The following is a 21,627-nucleotide window of genomic DNA, read 5'->3' as shown; positions in this document are numbered from 1 at the left end:
GCAAATGCTGGAGAGGATGTAGAGAAAAGGGAACCCTCTTGCACTGTTTTTGGGAATGGAAATTGACACAGCCACTACAGACAACAGTATGAAGATTTCTTAAAAAAACTGGAAATAGAACTACCATATGACTCAACAACCCCACCACTGGGCATATACTATTCTGAGAAAACCATTATTGAAACACCTATACCCCAATATTCATGGTAGCACTTTTTACAATAGCTAGGACATGGAAGCAAACTAATGTCCATCAACACATGAATGGATACAGAAATTGTGGCACATATACACAGTGGAATATTAGTTAGCTATAAAAAGGAACACAATCGAGTCAGTCCTAATGAGGTGGGTGAACCTAGAGCATATTATACAGAGTGAAGTCAGAAAGAGAAAGAGAAATATTGTATATTAACACATGCATATGGAATCCAGAAAGATGGTACTGATAAACCTATTTACAGGGCAGCAATGGAGCAGCAGCGGAGGAGATGGCACCCCACTCCAGTACTCCTGCCTGGAAAATCACATGGACGGAGGAGCCTGGTGGGCTGCAGTCCATGGGGTCTCGAAGAGGCGGACATGACTGAGGGACTTCACTTTCTCTTTCACTAATGGAGCAGCAGAGAGAGCGCGCAGACATGTGGACACAGTAGAGGAGAGGGTGGGATGAATTGAGAGAATAGTATGGAACATACACAGTACCGTATGTAAACTAGACACCAAGTGAGACTTTCTTGTGTGATACAGGGAGTTCAACCCAGTGCTCTGTGACAACCTGCAAGGGCGGGAGATGGGAGGGAGGCTCCAGAGGGCGTGGACATACGCATACCCGTGGCCGACTCATGTTGATGTATGGCAGAGACCAACACAGTACTGCAAGGCAGCTCCTCTACTCCCCAATTAAAAAGTACACATGTGTGGCAAAAAGCCCATCAGAATTGGTATTCAGACAAAAGGCTGCTCAGAATCCCAGCCTATATGACTGTCTGCCAAGTGTACATCATATGTGCCCCTTCCGGATGGCAGAGACCAAGTTCTCAAAAAGGCCTAACGCAAAAGGCCTGAAAAAGATGAGGTAGGATATTTACATCGCAAACACACAGAAAAAATGCAAGCTCCCCCTACAAGGGCTTTTGTTTTTGTTTAAGGTCAGAATTCAGATGTTTTTTATCAAGCTGGCTTTTTCTAACTTAACCGCATAGTCAATAAGAGAGCCCCAACTTAAGTCATTTTCAGGGTGGGATTTCCTTTAATTCCCAATTAAGTAGGTACTTGCAAGTATGAACTCTATACATTCACAAATCTGGCTGGAGTGTTGTTAGTCTGAGGTGGGTTTTCTGATGTCCCTCATTTTTGTTTGAGAGAATCTACTTCCCATTTTAAAGATGAATTTCTTGGGGATAAGGGTTACTTTTAAATCTTTTATCCCGATGAATTCTTTTTAAGGTATCCAATCTGAGGAAGGCCTCAGGTGAGCCTCTTACTGAAACAGGCAGCCCAGACTTCTCCTTATCTTTTCTACTGGGCAAATCCCAGTGTCCTTCAACCAGGCTCCCTCTGTATCTTTCAGCTAGAGGGTACTTTCTTCCGGTGTCTTTCAACAGAGCTCCTCTAGTATCTTGTCAACTAGGAAGGTCCCTTCCCAATATCTTTCAATTGCGAAGCCAGGTACCTGTTAGACACTGCCAAGCAAAGCTTAGAATACTCCATCAAAAATCAGGAGATCCGAAAACAAGGAGACTCACCCAAATTCGTCTGAACTCTACGAGGTGGACGGGCACAAGAGGACTCTGCTAGTACCAAGGCTCCATTTCCCCGTAGAGTTCAAGCGAAGGAAAGAAGTCTGCTCTCGGTTCCCTCAGTGGTCATCAAAACTGTGGACTAGGGGGGGAAAAAAAGCAAAACCTAAAAGTGGAGAATAGTTTTATTTGGCAGACTGAGAACTCAAGCCCAGGAGGCAGCCTCACATAGCTCTGAGGGACTGCTGCGTAGGATATACAAGAGTTTTGCAACAAAACCGGGTAGTCAGACCATCAAAAGATTACTGTTAAAGAAAACCAGACAGCTCACGTTAAAGAATTTAGCTTTTCTCATGCATAGGAAGTCATATAAGAGTCCGGGCTCACTAAAATCATTCCTTTGCTATGAACCTTAGCTATCCAAGGCCAGTATCTTATTCTATCCCATCTGGAGGCACCTCAGGGTGCACGGTTGGGACTGTCTGCAGTGGCTGAGGGCTCCGTAGTAGTCAGGCCTTCCTCCATTCTGGGGGTGTCCCTTGGGGCTGCAGTGTCCTTTGCCGACAGGGCAGCAAAATTTTTCATTCACAGCTGCAAAGGACATCGAGCCTCAGAAACGGCCGAGCCAGGCTCCTCCAGGCGGCTCCTCTGCCCACTCGGAGGGTCGGCGAGCCTGCGATCCCCAGTCTGGAACTGTGGCGCTGGGTGCTCCGCGGAGCGCGCGGCCTCCCAGGGCTTGGGTCTCCGCGGGAGTCGGGACGCCGTGGGTTCGTCAAGGGTCGCTGCGACCTGGCGCCTCTCCAGGCCGGGGAGCTCCTGGCCCTGCTGGACCAGCTGCAGGAGCTGCGCAAGTGTCACCGAGGCCGGGGTTGACTCGGCGGGCGAGGGAGCCGGGCGGGACTCGCTCCGACAGCCAAGAGACTCCATGGCGGGCGCGGAGCCTGGGCGCTTCCCGGTTGGATGGGCGCAACCACGGCCGGAGGAAGTGAAGGGGGACGCAGACCGTACCAAGCGGCCCAGAGAGCGGGGGGCCAGCTCCGCGCCGAAACGCTTTACCACACAGAGAGCCCTTAGCTGGACCCAGAGCCCCTGACATAGAATGCTTTAGAAGCCGGGAAGGCTTGCACAGAACGGAACTACATGCGCACACGCCGATACAAGCAAAAAGACTCGAGTTTGCACAGATGCCCGGGCCATGGCAACTCACCTGCTTTCACGCACGGGCTGAGACTACTGCGTAGACATGTGGCGCGTGGTGGGGTACGGGGATAACCTCCATCCCCGGCCCAACAGTGCCAGACAGAAAATAACGGAGGCGATGTCTCCGCTGGCCTCAGGAGAGCTGGGAACAAGCGACGCCCCTGCAGAGCCTCGCCACTCTCCCCCCAGGTCCTGCGGTGGAGACTGTTCCTGGCTTTCACAGAGTGGAGGAGTGAAGATGAAGGCAGGCCAGGAGGGCTGCTTGGGAAATCAATGCCAATAAAACCCAGGTTTCTGTGTTTATCGAAAGCTAGCCTGATCTGGCGTACACCGCCTTAATCAAGAGAGCAAAACTTAATTACTACTAATTGGACAAACTAGCTTCATCTGTCTCCTGAAGTGATGGAAGCACACTACAGGTTTAGAAACACTACATCTCTGCAGCGTTCCTGCCAAGAACGTTCGCTCTGAATCTAAACTGGAGGAATGAATAGACACAGTAGCAGACATTCTGAAAAATGACTGACTTGGACGCTTTATAGATATTGAGGTCATAAAACACAAAGAAAGAAAAGGACAAGACTGAAGGTCTGTGTCAGACTAAAGGGGGTGTGGAACATGCAAAGTGTTCATCCTGGATTGGAGGAAGATGAGGGGGAAATCAGTTACACAGGACATTTTACCCTTGGGAAAACTTGAATATGCTCTATGTATTAGATGACAATATTATATCAGTGTTAAATTAAGCGCAGTAACTGTGTTTTCCTTATTGGGGAATAGGAGATACATGCTGAGGTACTTATGGGTGAATGTCATGATGAGAGAGAAAAGGTTTATGTGGCAAAACTAAGAACTGGTGAATCTAAACAGTTTGAAATTTGTCAAAAAGTTGGAAAGGGTGAGCTATAGAAATCAGTCTGGAGGAAACGGACCACACTAGTGTCCTATAATAAAGAATTTGGCCTTTGTCCCTGGTTCCTCACAAGGAGACTAAATCCTGGGAAGTTCCAAATATTACAAGTGATATTCATGGTGGGCCCTGATCGTTTATGCCAAGAAAGTGATTCGTGGTGGCCCCATTTAGGGGTTTCAGGACTGGGAATGACCAGTCATATGATTAGAGGGTTGGGGCTTTGAGCCATGGGGGGTCCAGGAATTGGGACTGAGTTCAGCCTCCAGTCGATGATTTAATCAGCAGTGCCTATAGAATGAACCCTCTATAATAACTCTGGACACAAAGCTCAGTGGAGCTTCCTGATTGATGAACTCATCAGTGTGTTGGGAGGGTGGCATACCCTGGCTCCACGAGATGACACAGAAGCCCTGAATGCAGGCCATCTTCAGACCTTGCCCTAGGCGCCTCTTCATCTAACTGGTCCTTCTGATTCCCTGTGGCTCAGACTGTAAAAAATCCACCAGCAATGCAGGAGACCTGGGTTTGATCTCTGGTCTGGGAAGATCCCCTGGAGGCAGAAATTGCAACCCACTCCAGTATTCTTGCCTGGAGAATTCCAAGGACAGAGGAGCCTGGCAGGCTGCTGGCTGGCTACTGTCCCTGGGGTCACAAAGAATTGGACACAAGAGTGACTAATACACACACTTTCACTGGTTGATATCCTCTCTAACAAAAGGTGGCTCAGCTGGTAAAGAACCACTTGCGAATGCAGGAGATACAAGAGATGTGGGTTCGATCCCTTGGTTGGGAAGATTCCTAGGAGATGGAAATGGCAACCCATTCCAGTATTCTTGCCTGGAGAATCACATGGACAGAGGAGCCTGGCGGACTATAGTCCATGGGGCCGCAAAGAGTGGGACACTACTGAGAGGGTGTGTGCACATGCACACACACACACTCACACATACTAACAAAACGGTAATCCCAAGAATAGAACTTTCCTGAGTTCTGTGAGTTGTCTAGAGAATTATTGAACTCGAGGGGTTGCGGCATCTCCCAAATTTGTACCCAATGAGTCAAAAGGGCCTGTGGCCCAAGACTCTGAATTTGCAGTTGGCATCTGAACTAAGCGCAGTCTTGTTGGGGACTGTGCTCTTGAACTTGATGGATCTCTGCTAAATACAGGCACTTAGCACTAGACTACATGGTAATCCAGTTGGGGTATTTAACCGAACACTGGATGAAGAGACTTGATGGACGTGAGTCTGAGTGGACTCCAGGAGATGGTGATGGACAGGGAGGCCTGGCGTGCTGCGATTCATGGGGTCACAAAGAGTCGGACACGACTGAGCGACTGAACTGAACTGAACTGGATGAAGGGAGAACTCACCTTCTCTCTGTGGCCTATATCAGTTTCAGTCATCAAGGGTGACCTTCTGGTGGCCTCGGGGAACACTTACAGGGGAAAGGAGATCTGGGAGTTACCAGGGCCTGATGAGGAAAGTGAGTGAGCAATGTGGACTCCTTGATGGGACCTTGAAGGAGTCCCTCACCTTCTACAGATAGAGAGTTCATTGTTGTTTAATCGCTAAGTCCTGTCCAACTCTTTGTGACCCCATGGACTGTAGCCTGCCAGCCTCCTCTGTCCATGGACTTCTCTAGCCAAGAATATTGGAGTGGGTTGCCATTTCCTTCTCCAGGTGATCTTCCTGACCCAGGGATTGAACCCGCATCTCCTAGAGAGGGCTTATGTGGCTTATTAAATGCCCTCTAGGGAATTCCCTGGCCATTCAGTGGTTGTAACTCTGAGCTTTAACTGACAATTTGGAAACTAAGATCCAGCAAGCCGTAGCCAAAAAAAAAAAAAAACCTCACCCCTCTAAGTCTCTTATGCTAAGATGAGGGCATTGATGGGAAAGGGTGGACCTTGAGATGGGGACATTTGGGCAGACATGGACAAGACTAAGAATTTGAATTCCCAGATTCTCTTGAAGTGTCTTGTCTGTAGAGACAACCTCCTCTTGTCCTGATTCTGTCTCCTAGGAGGCCAGTCTCAGAACCCCTCCCCCTCCATCCCTTCTGACCCCAGGCCCTTCATGAGTTAGATCTCAGCACAGCCTGGGTGGAGGAACACAGGCCCACGCTGAGAAAAGGATGCCCAGACAGAGCCACAGGCCCTTGCCAGACTGCCTTGGCAGGAGCCATGGGAGCATGTGTGGGAGAAGTTCTAAGGGAAATACACCTGGGAGGGTGAATACAGTTTGGCCAAGATAAGATACAGTTTGGCCAAACTCATGGCCATGGATGCTCATACAGGATTTGGGATTTTATGTGTTGGCTCAAGCACCTGGGAGAGGAATTAATAGTCTGCTAAGATGCTTAATTAAAGCCTGGACTTAATGGTAGCCTAGAGTTAATAAACTTGAAATGCCAGAATTTCCCTGGCATGCTATAGAGAAAGGAATCCAAAATCTCAGAGAGATGGGAATGCTGGATTGGATTTATTATGTGCAATCTGCTTAACTATTCCTAGCCATGTATTTTAAGGCAGTCTGGAAAACACTGTCTTTCACCAAAGGATTAAGAAATGCATTGGTGGACTTTCCTCGTGGTCTAGTGGTTAAGAATCCCCTGTCGGTGTAGGGGACATGGGTTTGATCCATGGTCTGGGAAGATTCTACATGCAACAGGGCAGCCCGTGCAGCAAAACTGCTGAGCTGGCGCTTTGGAGTCATTGAGCTGTGAGCTCACTCTAGAGCCCGTGTGCCACAATACTGAAGCCTGCAAGCTCTAGAGCCTGTGATTTGCAACAATGAGACGCCCCCACACCACAACTAGAGAGTAGCCACCGCTTGCCACAACTAGAGAAAGCCCACACTCAGCAACAAAGACCCAGCATAGCCAAAAATAAGTAAATAAATAAAATCTAAAAATTAAAAAAATGCCTGGGTGAGGGCCACCAGCTCCTAGACTAGCTCTGATGGCCATCCTCTGTAGGCTGGAGATGCTAATGAGGGATACCAGATAGTGAAACTTAATTCCCTGATCTTGATGAGAATAATGATATCCTAGTGGGGTAAACATCAGGTGGTGATGCTTAACAACCAAAGAATGACCCAGAATAAAGCATGGGAAAGAATGGTCAGCAAGTGGGCAAAAATGACAGGCTGTGGACCACGGTCAGCCTTTTCCCCAGGCACTCCAGGGCTTGTTCGGTGGACCCATGGTAGCAGGCATGGAAGCTATAGCTTTGGCTTAATAACATGGTCTTCCCTGAGGACTTTCCATGGTCCCTGAGGCTAGTCTGGCTGTGGCCAGTGTGGAGTGACCACCCTACTTATGGCCTGACAGAGCACCATTCTCATTTTGACTTGATTTGGCCCCCCTAGAGAGGATGGGCTGTGCTTTGTCTTCAAGAGGACACGTGTTCCAGGTATGAATTCACTGTTGCCTCCAGTGCGTGTGCCGTCACCACTATTTATGGACTTAAAGAATACCTTATCCATCACCATGGCATGCCGCATAACATCGCCTGCAACATGGGCGCATGTATTATCGCCAAGAATGCATAGAGATGAGCTCATACCCAAGGCATTCACTGGTCTTAACAGGTGCCCCATGACCCAGGGGCAGCTGGCTTGATAGAATGGAGGACGGGCCAGCTCTAGGCTCAGTTAGAGCAGAGAAACTACAGCCTACAAGGTGGACGTTCTATCCTGTAGGATACAGTGTATTCTTTAAGCCCAAAAGAGAATTGTGTGTCCCAATATACTGGGACTTCCCTGGTGGCTCAGTGAGTAAAGAATCTGCCTATAATGCAGGAGATGCTGGAGACGTGAGTTTGATTCCTGGGTTGGGAAGATCCCCTGGAGGAGGAAATGGCAACCCACTCCATTCTTGCCTGGAGACTCCCCATGGACAGCGGAGTCTGCAGGCTATAGTCCATAGGGTCGCAAAGAGTTGGACACAACCAAAGCAACTGAGCCTGCACACATATATACAGCCAAGAGGTGGGGTAGCTGCAGGCTTTTCCCTATTATAGGTAAAGTTTAGGATCTACTGGAAAAGCTTTTGCTACCCATCCCCATAACCTTGACCTCAGGGAGTGTGGCATTCCCAACATTCAAGGGAGAAACACTTGCACTGTGGAATGATCCTAGTACTGATTATTTAGAAAAGCTGAGATGACCCCTGGCCATTTTGGTTTCTCATGCTACTGAACCAGCAAGCAGAGAAAGAGGTTAGTGTAATATCTGGGTTGACTAATCTCAATTACCAGAGAAAATTTTGCTTGCTACCACACTCTAGAGGTAGGCGCTAGATCTGGAACCCTGGGGATTTACTAAGTGCCTCTTAATTCACTGCTCAATGCCGCAACTAAGACCCAGTGCAGTCAAATAAATAAATGTTTTTTTTAAAAAAGAATCAGTTCCCTAAAAAAGAATTCTCTGCTCAGTTGTCCTGGTTAACAGAAAATTTCAGCAACCCACTATGTCAAGATTCTCAAGGACTCAGACCCCATAGGAATAAAGGTCTGAGTCACCACCAGGTAAAGAACACAGTCCAACGAAGGTGCTGGCAAAGGATAAAAAGAATACATCATTGAAGGGCAAAGGAGGCAGCTGTGAATATGAACTTAGTTCTCCTAACCCCATTGTCCGCTGCTACCTTATGTGAACAACACTGATGGGAGCCAATATTTTAGGTTTCAGTTGACATACGACATCACTTCCTGATGATACAGTAGTTGATGGGTCCCTGCGTGTTTTCTGTGCTGGGGACATGGATTTTTCATCTGCACAAAGATTAAGAGGAGCTTCTCTGTGACCTTCCAGATTCTTCCTCCCACTTCCCATCCCACCAGCCCTGTGCCCTGGAAAGTCTCAGAGGACTCCTATACCTGCTACTTGTCAGTGGGGGACCAGCCAGAGGTCTAAGGGTGGGAAGATGGCAAAGTCAGGTCCTTTATTCTCCTGCTTCCCTCCCTGCCAGATCAGCAGCACCTCCATTATTGGGAGGTCACAGCTGTTGTCAAGGACCCTCTCCACATAGCTGTCTCTGGCTCTGGGTTCCTGTAACGGCTCCCTTCCCCTCTTCTGGCCTCAGGGGCTGACACCCCACTATTACTAGTCATGGGGTGCTGCAACAGCCTTAGCGATTTCCTTATACCCTGCCCACACCTTTACAAACAATCCCTTCATTAAACTCTCTTCAAATTACCCATCAGTGTTTCTGCTAGGACCCTGGCACATACAACATGTATTTTAATTAGGATTAGTTTGGCAATGAGCAACAGAAACCCTAAAATAACAATAGTGTACACAGACTAAAATTTACGTCTTTCTTATGTAAATTAAACTTGGTGTTAAGCAACCCACGCTGGTGTGGTGTCTCCATGAACATCAGACCATACTACATATTCTTTTTTTTAATCCTTGAACATCACAATAAAAGTTTTCCATGACATTTGTCATTGTTCAGTCGCCCAGTCACGTCCGACTCTTGGCAACCCCATGGGCTGCAGCCTGCTAGTCCACTCTGTCCCTTACTATCTCCTGAAGTTTGCCCAAGTTCACATCCATGGCATTACAAGCTTTTTAGAAAGAATCAAGACTTGGCCCAAGCATCATCTTCTAAAGAATTTTCCTGATTCTCACTCCAGCTCTAGAAGAATAATTTCCCTCTTCTAGTGCCCCATTCTCTACCCCTAAACATACACACATACACAGACATGTCATACTCCAAGTCCCTGATCTGTTTATGAGCCCGTCTCCTTCCATGACCACAAGGAGTTTCTCTTTTTGTCTTGTTATGTCCAGCCCCAATCTTTGGCATAAAACAGACCAATAAATGGGTCTGAATGAAAGGACATTTTAAGGCCTGCATAATATTTCATCATGTAGATTATCCTAGTTTATTCAGTTATTACCTTAATATTGAACATTGAGGTGATTTTAATTTTTCATTTTAAATATTATTGTAGGGGGGATATCCTTGGTGGCCCAGTGGTTAAGACTCCACCCTTCTACTGTGGGTGTGCAGGTTTGATCCCTGGTTGGGGAACAAAGATCCTGAATGTTGCTGGGTGTGGCCAAAAATAAATAAATAAATAAAAATTACTGTAGGATTTTAAGTTGATCAATGGAACAGGTATCCCTGTCAGTACTTTTTTAAGGCTGCACTGGGTCTTAGTTTGCAGAATGTGGGATCTAGTTTCCTGACCAGGGATGGGACTAGGGCCCCCTGCATTGGGAGCTCAGAGTCTTAGCCACTGGACCATCAGGGAAGTCTCCCATCGGTATTACTGAAAGAAACTTCTACTCAATATTTCAGTAGACACACACACGCTGACTCCCTGTTTGCCCCTCTGGTTACGGTTGAATCAGGTAGGTCAGATTCACACTCCGTAATTATTGGTAGCATCAGCAATCTTCTCTAATAAGCATTGCTACTTTTCCTAAACTTTCTTTTTCACATTCTATGTGGCTCATCTCAGTTAAACAACAGCCCTGGGTTATCTACCTGTGAAAACAGAGGGGAGAAGGATAATCCGCTGTGCACCCAGCAGTCAGGTGGGTCCTCGTATTAAGTTGAATTCTCCCCACAACCTTGTGAAAAAAGCTTTGGAGAGAGACAGACCTATGAACACATACCTGGAATGAATGGCCAACTTCACGTGCCTACCAGAGAATCCTCTGCTATGTAACTGCGTTTTTCAGAGCCTCAGTTTCCTCGACTGCAAAATTGGGATATCACGTGATCTGAGAGGTTGAACTGAGGATTAAATGAGATGTCTGTTAACACACTCTGGCTCTAAGCTGTGGATCTGCAAATGGCAGGTTCTGTCCCAAGTGAGGAGCTCAGAGCAGGGATTCAGTTCTGGGATCTAAAACCAGCATCCTCACCATCCTGGGGGAGGGCATCTTTAGAAACTGCCAGGCTGTGAAGTCGGGGTTGGGGGAGATTCCTGGGACTGGTGGAAGGAGGGAACCAATGTAAGAGCAGGCAAAGAAATCTTCCAGGCCAACCTGTGTCAGGGAGCTGGGAATGGACCAGTAGAAGGATAGCTGTCCCAACTCGAAGTGGCCCAACCAGACAGCAGGTGAAGCAGGCTGCTGATGGCACGGATGGGGGTGGAGGTCTTCAGCCTTCTTATTCTGGGAAGATCTTGAAACTCAAAAACAAAGCAAGCCAAAGGGCTCTTCCCCATCTGTATTGTGGTAACTGAGCCCAAGCCAGCACCTCCACCGGCTGGAAGGCAGGAGAGTCGTTAAGGACACCTGCCTCTCTCCCTCCCCCTCCCGGCGGGAACCCACTGAGACTGCAAGACTGCGAGCACCTGGGCCAGGGTGGCGCCTGGGAACACGTGGCACCCGAAGCCGCCAGGCGGCCCCATGGGAAAGGGGTGGGAACTCAACCTGGGCTTCGGGGGGGGTCCCTCAGGTCACTGGAGAGTGCCATTGATGAGATTATTAAAATAACCATCCAGGCGGAAATGAGTGAAGATGGTACCAGGATAAAGAAATCAGGGAGCCAGGAAGAAATAAACCCGCCAATGTAAAAGATATTAACATGTAATAAAGAACATTTCGCAAATAGTGAGGACAGGAAGGATTATCTATGAATAATCCTGGGATAATTGATTTGTTCTTTGGGGGTAAAAAATGAAATTTAGAGGCACATCTTCTACAACATACCGAAATTAATTTAGTTCCCGATGGCGTTAAATTGGAGGTGGGGGATTAAACAACACTTGCACAAAAAGACAAGTGGGAATGTATCCATCCTTTAGAGGGGAGAGGATTTTCTAGGCTTTAAAGGTATGAGATAAATCCCAATAGGGAAGATGGATATGTTGGTTCATACAAAACAAACAACTGCAGGTTTTTTTAAAAAAGTGAAATTAGAAGTAGTCAGTGAATTGGGAAAAGGCTCCAGCCAAGTGCATTATAGACCTTCCCAGGTGGCTAAGTGCTAAAGAGTCCGCCTGCAATGAGGAGACTCAGATTTCATCTCTGGCTCAGGAAGATGCCCTGGAGAAGGAAATGGCAACCTTCTCCAGTATTCTTGTCTGGGAAAAACATGGACAAAGGAGCCTGGCTGGTCGTAGTCCATGGGGTCACAAAGAGTCAGACACAACTTATCGACTGAAACAACAATGACGAAAGTGCGTTATACAAAGAGTTGATATCTTTAATATGTTAAAGCCCTTACAAAATTAATTAGACACTAGGACTAAAAGAGGACTATAGACAGCACAGTAAAGAAAACAACTAAAATGGGAAAATAATGTCATCAGAGAAATGAGATGCCATTAACTGATTAAAGTAGGATTTTTTTAATTTTTTACTTTATTTTTTAATGAAATGCCAAAGATTGAAGGCAGGAGGAGAAGGGGATGACAAGAGACGAGATGGTTGGATGGCATCACTGACTCAATGGACATGAGTTTGACCAAGCTCTGGGAGATGGCGAAGGGCACAGAAGCCTGGAGTGCTGTCGTCCACGGGGTTGCAAAGAGTTGGACACAACCGAGCAACTGAACAACAGCAACAAAGCTCTGGTAGGAATGATGTGGGCCTTTCATACATTGTGGTGGTTTTATACCAACACAAATCATAAAGGGCTTCCCAGGTGGTGCAGCGGTAAAGAATTTGCCTGCCAATGCAGGAGACACAGAGACATGAGTTTGATCCCTTGGTTGGGAAGATCCCCTGGAAAAGGAAATGGCAACCTGCTCCATTATTCTTGCCTGGAAAATCCCATGGACAGAGGAGCCTGGAGGGCTACAGTTAATGGGATCAAAAAGAGTGGGGCATGACTGAGTGACTGACCACAAGCACAAAATTAGTCTAACAGGTGTATCAGGGAGACTTAAAACACAGAGGCCTCAGATGCGCAACATCACTAATCATTCAGTTCAGTTCAGTCACTCAGTCGTGTCCGACTCTTTGAGACCCCATGAATCGCAGCACACTAGGCCTCCCTGTCCATCACCAAATCCCAGAGTTCACTCAAACTCACGTCCATCGAGTCAGTGATGCCATCCAGCCATCTCATCCTCTGTCGTCCCCTTCTCCTCCTGCCCCCAATCCCTCCCAGCATCAGAGTCTTTTCCAATGAGTCAACTCTTCACATGAGGTGGCCAAAGTACTGGAGTTTCAGCTTTAGCATCATTCCTTCCAAAGAAATCCCAGGGCTGATCTCCTTCTGAATGGACTGGTTGGATCTCCTTGCAGTCCAAAGGACTCTCAAGAGTCTTCTCCAACACCACAGTTCAAAAGCATCAATTCTTCGGCGCTCAGCCTTCTTCACAGTCCAACTCTCGCATCCATACATGACCACTGGAAAAACCATAGCCTCGACTAGACGGACCTTAGTCGGCAAAGTAATGTCTCTGCTTTTGAATATGCTATCTAGGTTGGTCATAACTTTTCTTCCAAGGAGTAAGCGTCTTTTAATTTCACTAGTCATTAGGGAAATGCAAATTGAAACCACCATAAGATAACACTTCACACCCATTCCAATGGCCACTATCAAAATTAAAGTTAGAATTAAATTACTGTATGATACAGCAATTCCACTTCTGGTATACACACAAAAGAACTAAAAGTAAGGTCTTGAAGAGAGGTTTGTACACCCATGTTTATGATAGTTATAACAGAGAAGCAAACATTGAGGGATATCCAGTGAGAGATGTACAATAATGTGAATGTACTTAATATCACTGATCTTAAAATGGTAGATTTTATGTTATGTGTACTTTACTGTGTGGTAAAGAATCCACCGTCAGTGCAGGAGACCTGGGTTCGATCCCTGGGTTGGGAAGATCCCTAGAGAATGACATGGCAACTCATTTCAGTATTCTTGCCTGGAGAATCCCATGGACAGAGGAGTCTGGTGGGCTACAGTCCAGGGGATCGCAAGAGTCAGAGACCACTTAACGACTAAACCACCACCACCACCACTTTACTACAATTTAAAAAACTTTTAACTTAAACAGAAGCCCTCAAAATCATTGAGGCCTTTAAACTAATCTTAAGGAAGTAAGTATGAATTTGGAAAATACTTTATGAATAAAGATAACTGTTGCCCCAAACTGGAAAACCCAAATATCTACAAGTAAAGGAATGGCTAAATAAGCTCTAGTATGTCTGTAGTTTTATGTTTTAATAATGTTTATTATCCTGATTTTTACAGGTTTATCATAGAAAATTGAAGAAATAAACAATTATAAACATGAAAAGAAAAACTATTAATATCCTCACATGCAGAGATAGCCACTGTTAACATTTGGTCTGCTTCCTTCTAGGAATAATCGTATATTTCTTATGCAAAATTGGGTGTATATTTTCCTTTTAAATTTGAATCCTGTTTGTTTCAGTTTTCTGTGTATGTAATTTAGTATACACATATATACAGAAAGAGAACATTTATTGACTTCTTACTATATAGAAAGAATAATGCTAGACCCACTTCATGGGTGATCTGTTTAAGCTGAGGTATAATCATTCCCATTGTACAGATGAGGAAATTGAGATTTAGGGAAGTAAGTAATTTGGTGAAATCACACAACTTCTGAATGATATAGTCAGGATTGAAAGTCAGGTGTTCTGGCTTCACAGCCCACACACTGAACCAAACTCTAGTCTATATCCCAAGTCATTAAATATTCTTTTAAAACATGATTTTAAAAGGTACTGCATACAAGAATTCCCTGGTGGTCCAGTGGTTGGGACTCATCACTTTCTCATCACTCATCACTGCCATCCCTGATCAGGAACTAAGATTCCCCCAAGTGGCCAGGCATGGCCAAAAAAAAAAAAAAAGAAAAGAAAAAGAAAGCTGCTGCATAACATTTACTAACATAAATACACCAAGCATTAGTTCATTCAACTCTTCTCCAAGCATTGAACATAGGTAGTTATTTCTCTTGGTTTGATTTTGTTGTTGTTTGGGGGGGTTTTTTGGCTGCACATTGCGGCTTGCAGGATCTTAATTCCCCCACCAGGGATAGTACGAAGTCCTAACCATGGGGCCACCAGGGAATTCCCTCTCTTGGTTTCTAATACTTGAAAGAACATTTTTGTGCACAAATCTTTGTCTTACAATGATTGAATCTCTTATTCCATCAGGATATATATCTGGATGTGAAGTATCAGGGTCAAATTGGTAGTTACAGCTAAAATTTAGGGGAGTCACTGAAAATGGCATTTTTAAAAGTCTACTTTTAAAAGGGGGCTTGAGGACTTTCCTAGTGGTACCGTGGATAAGAATCTGCCTGCTAATGCAGGAGACGTGGGTTCCATCTCTGGTCAGGGATGACTCCACAAGCTACAGAGCAACTAAGCCCGTGCATTGCAACTACTGAGGCCATGAGCCAAAACTACTGAGCCTATACGCTACAAATACTGAAGACTACTCGCTCTAGAGCCTGTGCTCCACAACAGTAAGACACTGCAGTGAGAAGCCCAAGCACCAACCAAGAGTAGCCCCCGCTTGCCACAGCTCCCCCCACAGCAACATAGACCCAGCACAGCCAAAGATAATTTTTTTAAAAGCTGGGGAGGTAGCTTGATGCAATGGGGCAGGGAGTATATGGGAAATCACTTTTGCTATTAACCTGAAACTGATCTAGAAAACAAATTCTATTTAAAAGGACTATATTTAACTACATGCAAATAAGCTTATTGGGCTTTTGGGCTATAGTAAGGCTAGCCATCAGAAAACAGTTCAAACCCTGGCTCTGCCACTGACTGGCCAGCTGGGTGGCCTTGGGCAGGTCACTCAATCTCTCTGAGCCTCAGTTGCCTCGCCTGTGAAATGGAACTCACAGCAGTAGGGTGATGGAATGAAGTGTTGGATGTTAAGCCCCTGATGTACCGTCAAGCGCTCTAGATCTTGTAAGTGACAGGGGCAGTGGCTGGGAAAAGGCCTTGCACGCTGTGGAGTGCTCTTCAGATGGGAGGGGGTGTGGTGCTCTGAGTTCCCTGGACCGGTGAGAGAAGGCTGGGTTTGGGGGCCAGGGTGGGGGTGGGAGGCTCCTCACCGGGGGAAACGGCTCCGTGGTGGAGCAGCTGAGATGCAGCTGTGCCTGTGGCCTGCGAGGCCGTCTTGTGGCTGCCTCCTCCCCCAGCCCACACGCAGGTCTGCAGCTGGGTCCTGCCTCCTCTCAGGTGGGCCATGGCTGAGTCTTGGTTGCTGCTTCTCCTGGCCCTCGGATGTCCAGCCCTGCCCACAGGTGAGCAAACCCCTGCACCCTTCTCTGTGCCCCTCTAGTGGGCCCACGCCCACACCCTCACTCTGGGCATCCCTGGTGTGGGAGGGATGCAGGGAGGCAGGACAGAGATATTTGGGGTCCCCTGAGGAGGGTCTTGCCAGAAGCCCATCATCCCCTTCCCCATTGTACTCCACCTCCCAGCTACCTTGCTCTGGGGCCCCCAAGTCCTGCTCCCCTGGAGTCCACCATGTTGGGAGGGAGGGTGCTCACCTCGTGGAGTGAGCTGGACAGGTGTGATGGGTGGGGGTGGGGTAGCCTGGCTGTGGTGGGCTATACAGGGCCACAGGATACGGGCAACATGGTGAGTCCCCTGCTCCTTCCTGTCCAGTCTCCTGCCCTCAGGGCTCAGGGTATCTCATGTTCGCTCCCAACTCCCCCTACCAATAGGTGTGTAGAAGTCTCAAGGCCTCAGTGACTTTCCAGGTGTATTGACCCCTGCCCCTGCCCCTACAAAGATGGGGGCTGGAGATATAGTACTGAACTTTTGAGAATTCCAGGTTCATCTAGTAGCACGTGCATGTTCGTATGTTTGTGGTGGGGAAAGTTCCTTGACCTTTGAATCAGGACATCTCCTTGTTCTAAAGCTGCCCCCCAGTATGTCACCAGCACTCCCTTGCTAGGGAGATAAATCACACCCACGTGGAGCAGGAAGACCCGTGGTAAGAGACCTGAGCTCTGAGAAGGAAGCAGCCAGGGTGAGAAGGAGCAATTCTGGGAGGCTTCGTGGAGGAGGCAGATGCTGAACTCAACTTGAGGAGTGTTTCTCTATGTACAGCTGGAAAGGCTCAGGAGGCTGAGGCTCCTGGAACCCATTCTCAGCCTTTTCTCCTCCCTTTGTTCCTGATGCCTTATTAATAGCAGTATTGATGATACGAATCCTCATCTGCCAGGTGTTCTGTGTTCATGATCTTTATTATCCACTACAGTTTCCCTGGGTTGGTGTTATTAACCCCATTGTATTGATGGGACAATTAAGACTCAGTAAATTCAGTGGATGAGTCAAAAGTCAAACAAACTCTGTCTGAGGCCATGTCCCAGGCTTGGTCCTCTGTGATATGTAGGAAAATCTTGGTCATCTTTCCAAGTGGGTTGGCCTGTGAAACTGGGAGTCACAGAGGTCTGAATCCAAATCCTGAGTGACTACTTACCATCTGCCTGCTTCTAGGTCAGTTATTTGACCTTCAAGAAATCTTTTGTGGACTTTCCTGGCGGTCCAGTGGTTGAGAATGCACACCCCCAGGGGGCACAGTTTCGATCCTTGGCCAGAGAACTAAGATCCCACATGCTACATGGTACAGCCAAAAAAAAAACTTTTGTGAGCACCCCCTAGGTCCCCACAAGATTCTCTAGTGCCTTCCCTGAATCCTGGGGCATTTCTTTAGCTTGGCTGCGCTTAACTCATGGTGTGAATTTATTTGTAGGTTTTAACTTTTGAGATTCTGTTTATATGAAAAGACATTCAAAAATAGCATTTTGTTATATATTAAATGAGTCATCTTTATTGCAAAGAATAAGTTTGTGGAAAATCAAGACTATTCTGAAAAATACAGGACAAATATTTGCAGTACTTACATGACTTATTTTTGCTTTTTAAAAATTATAAAATAATACAGACATACACTTTAAACAGGTAAATTGTGTGGTATGTAAATTAAATCTAAACAAAGCTGTTAAAAATGCTACAGACTTAACAGAAAACAAACAAACAAAACAAAACCCTGAGACTAATACAACAAGCACCCAAGCATAGGCTACTCAGATTAGCAAATGGTTAAAATGTTGCCACATTTGAATCTAATATTTTTTAAAAAGAAACAAAAAGGTGCAGAGCCTTTGAGGTCTCTTTGATCTCATTCCATATCCTACCTTCTTCCTTTCCTCCCCAGAGGTAACCACTCTCCTGAGCCCGGCACAACAAGGTACTATAAGTATTTGTTTGCATCTGTGGCCTTTCTCATGGGATTGAAATCACTGAGAGCAGGGACAATATTTTAATTGATGTTGTATCCCCAGTGCCTGGCACAGAGAGATTCAGATGTGACAGATAGGTGACAGAAGGATGGATGGATGGATGAATGAAGGAAGGGAAGATGGATAAATGGATGGATGGATATATAGAGATTGAAAGTAGAAAGAAGAGATGTAGAGAAGACAGATGATAGTAAAAAGGATGGAGGGAAGGAAGGTGGTTAGGTAGGTAAATGCAAGGAGAGAAGGATGGATGCCTGGGTAGGATAGATTGATGGTTGGTGGAAGGACTGATGGAAGAGAAACCCAGATGGAAGGATATGAGACGCAGACCTGGGAGGGCATGGACGGTTCTAGGCCCCCTACAAGTGTGTGCTCTCTTGCAGGTGTGGGCAGGACACCCTTCCCCTCTCTGGCCCCACCAATCACACTGCTGGTGGACGGGAAGCAGCAGACGCTGGTGGTCTGCCTGGTCCTTGACGTTGCACCCCCTGGCTTTGAGAGTCCCATCTGGTTCTCAGCTGGCAATGGCAGCTCACTGGATGCCTTCACCTATGGCCCTTCCCCAGCGGAGGATGGCACCTGGACTCGCTTGGCTCAGCTCTCCCTGCACTCCGAGGAGCTGGCAGCCTGGGACACCTTGGTCTGCCACACCGGGCCTGGGGCTGGGGACCACAGCCAGAGCACACAGCCCCTACAGCTGTCAGGTGGGGACAGGGCCTGGGCCCCCGGGGGTTGCTCCCTGCCCCCTTTCACATACTCTGGAATCAGGATGTGGTGGGAGGGAGTGCATGCTACAGACCAAACATCTAGGTGAGGTGATGCCTGGGCTCAGAGCAGGGTGGCCTCAGGGCCCCTGGGTCCTGGGATTTGCAACTGTGATATCTCATTCAGATCCAAGCTCTGATATGTGACTTCTGAGAGGTAATAATGGCTCCTCCATCCTGAGGTCAATACCTTTCTATGTATGCTGTGCTGTGCTGTGCTTAGTCGCTCAGTTGTGTCCGACTCTTTGCAACCCCATGGACTGCAGCCTGCCACGCTCCTCTGTCCATGGGATTCTCCAGGCAAGAATACTGGAGTAGGTTGCCATGCCCTCCTCTAGGGGATCTTCTCAACCCAGGGATCGAACCCAGGTCTCCCACATTGCAGGCGGACTTTTCTTTACTTTCCTGAGCCACCAGGAAAGCCCCTCTCTATGTAAACCCAGGGTTAATATCTATATCACCCTAACTGTGACACCCTACCTATTAGAACCAAACAATAGTTAAATAGTAAATTGCTATCACTTACTTATTATTTGCTCTGTGCCAGGGACTGTTGTAAATGCTTTACATTTAGGTCATATTACTGTATTATAAGTAGGTCATGCTAGTCTTCTTATTTTATAGGCACAGAGAGGTCAAGTAACATGTCCAAAGCCAGCTATTATTATTACTGACCAGATGACTTACTTCGGTTTTTTTTTTTTGGATTATGTTAGTTTTCTCATCCTCCGAATGGGAACATTTGTTGAATAAATGTCCTGCCTTCCAAAGAAGACTGCTAAGAAAACTGATTCCTTGTCTAAACGTGCTGAAGCATCTCTAGGGGCAGACAACAGGGAACAGTCAGGAGACAAGGAGATCTGGGCCCCTGACAGGACTTGCCACAGATGGGCTCAGGGTTCCCACTGCTGGTTCATTTGTCCATTTATCCAACACACCATGAAGAGCTGCCCTGAGCAGGGCTGGGGCATAGCACTGGGGTGGAGAGCACAGCCCATCCCAAGGACTCACTCCCTTTTCCTTGGCTGCCAGGAGCCGCTTCCTCGGCCAGGACCTGCCTCTGGGAGCCTCTCCGGGGTGAGTACTGGGACCCAGGACCTCAGCCCCCACCTGACTCTGGGCTAATGTACTCCCTGGGCAGTGCAAGTTGGTGGGTATCCCCTGAAGAGGTTGCCTCCCTGGGTTGGGGCACTGGCTAGCCTGGGCTTCTGTCTACTCCTGGGTCATAAGGAGGTAGATCCTCTGACCCCAGCATCCTTTCTGGACACCAGGTTGAGAAGCGCAGGTGAGAGCTAGCAGAAGGGTCCTTGGGCAGCCCAGAAGGTTGGCCCCAGCATGAGGGTCTTGGGAGACTCTTGGGAGTCTAGGGAGCCTCAGGAGACCGGGCATCTGCTGTACATAGAGTGGTGTTCACAGCCAGGCTCTGCTTCCTGCCTGGCCTACATCTCCTTGGTTGTTGGGGGGTGAAATAACATGAAGGCTAGGAAGGTGTCTGTTATTCCCAGCAGTCAGAGCTGAGGTTAGACACCAGGAAGGCCGTCCCCTGGTTCCCCTCCTCTGGGGAACGTTCCGTCGCGGGTGGAGCCGCGCCAGCCTCCAGGCCGCTCACCGGCGCCTCCTCTCCCGCAGGGACGCGGGCCCTGGTGCTGCGGCTCGGGGCGCTCCGGCTGCTGCTTTTCAAGCTGCTGCTCTTGGACGTGCTGCTGACCTGCAGCCGCCTCCGCTTCCTGCCTGCCGCGCAGGGGCATCCGGCCGGGGCGCCTGGCTCTGGGGCCGCCGGTCTCCCCGCGCCCCCCCGAGGTCCTCCGGGCGGATAGCCACCTCCTCCCGCTGCCCGCGCCGCCCCGAGGATCGTCCGCAGGCCCCGCCGACCGGATTCGCCGCAATCACAGGGGCACCACAGGACGAGGTCTCAGCGTGCCCGCCTCGCCGCCGCTGCAGCCCCGGGACCGCCGCCGCAGGGTTCACACCCGCGGTCCGTGTCGGGATCCCAGAAACCCAGTCTGGGAGGAGGGACCGCCGGTGCTCAGGGCCTGGAGCTCGGGACCCTCCTTCAGGCTTCCCACTTCAAGCCTTGGAGCATTTCTCTGTAATCTGCCTCCTCCAGCTGACCCGAGCTTCCCCGGGGGCTAGGCTCGGTCTCCCCCTCAGACTGAGGTTCTTTCTGAGCTAAAAAAAAAAAAAGCTTTGTCTCTCCCATTAGATTGGAAGCCCCTTGAGGGTGGTGATCCACCCAGGCACCAGGACATCTGAGGTGCAGATAGTTGACAACAATTAAAGGAGAACTTATACGTAACATAAGCAAACAAAAAGTATTTTAATTCATGTCTGCTCTGGGAGAAGGGTATTTGGCACATTTGGAGGAGGCAGAAATCTGGGAAGGCTTCCGGAGGGTGACAGCCTGGGGAGTGGGGCTGGGGAGGATACAGGCCCAACTCTGTCTCCTTTCCCCATCATCAGGCACTGGGTAGGCCCCCTCTCTGTCTCCTCACACTTGCCCAAACTTTCTGAGAGGTCAGGGGCAGGGGCCTGGGAACCCAGGAAGAGAGCGTGCTGGACCTGCCGTGAAGGCTAGTTTAGACCGGAGGGAAAAGGACAGGGCCAGGATTCCAGAGTAATAGGATCATATCCAAGGGCAAGAGCACAGACATAACTCCAAAGTATACGTCATTAATCAAATAAGATCATTATTCACTTCACAAATGGTCACTGAGCATCAACTCTGAGCCAGGCACTAGCGAGGTTTTTGTTTTGTTTCCTCAGCAGCGCTCTTGC

At 48.0% G+C, this 21,627-nt stretch overlaps 1 protein-coding gene across 1 annotated transcript; it reads left to right on the top strand.

The window, feature by feature from the left end:
• The first annotated feature begins 16,020 nt into the window (after nucleotides 1-16,020).
• Nucleotides 16,021-20,669, top strand: PTCRA (pre T cell antigen receptor alpha). Its single transcript, XM_040249047.1, has 4 exons — nucleotides 16,021-16,078; nucleotides 18,472-18,792; nucleotides 19,885-19,929; nucleotides 20,482-20,669. The coding sequence occupies exons 1-4, from the start codon at nucleotides 16,021-16,023 to the stop codon at nucleotides 20,667-20,669; spliced, it is 612 nt and encodes a 203-aa protein (XP_040104981.1).
• Nucleotides 20,670-21,627: the final 958 nt, after the last annotated feature.

This window comes from Oryx dammah, unplaced genomic scaffold (assembly GCF_014754425.2).
Source record: "Oryx dammah isolate SB20612 unplaced genomic scaffold, SCBI_Odam_1.1 HiC_scaffold_11, whole genome shotgun sequence".
Classification (NCBI taxonomy): domain Eukaryota; kingdom Metazoa; phylum Chordata; class Mammalia; order Artiodactyla; family Bovidae; genus Oryx; species Oryx dammah.
This window is presented reverse-complemented; position numbering and strand designations above follow the sequence as displayed.

Coding starts and splice junctions, on each gene's coding strand:
- PTCRA (XM_040249047.1), top strand. CDS start 16,021: ATGGCTGAGTCTTGGTTGCTGCTTCTCCTGGCCCTCGGATGTCCAGCC. Junction 16,079..18,471: donor ATGTCCAGCCCTGCCCACAG/GTGAGCAAACCC, acceptor GCTCTCTTGCAG/GTGTGGGCAGGACACCCTTC. Junction 18,793..19,884: donor ACAGCCCCTACAGCTGTCAG/GTGGGGACAGGG, acceptor CTTGGCTGCCAG/GAGCCGCTTCCTCGGCCAGG.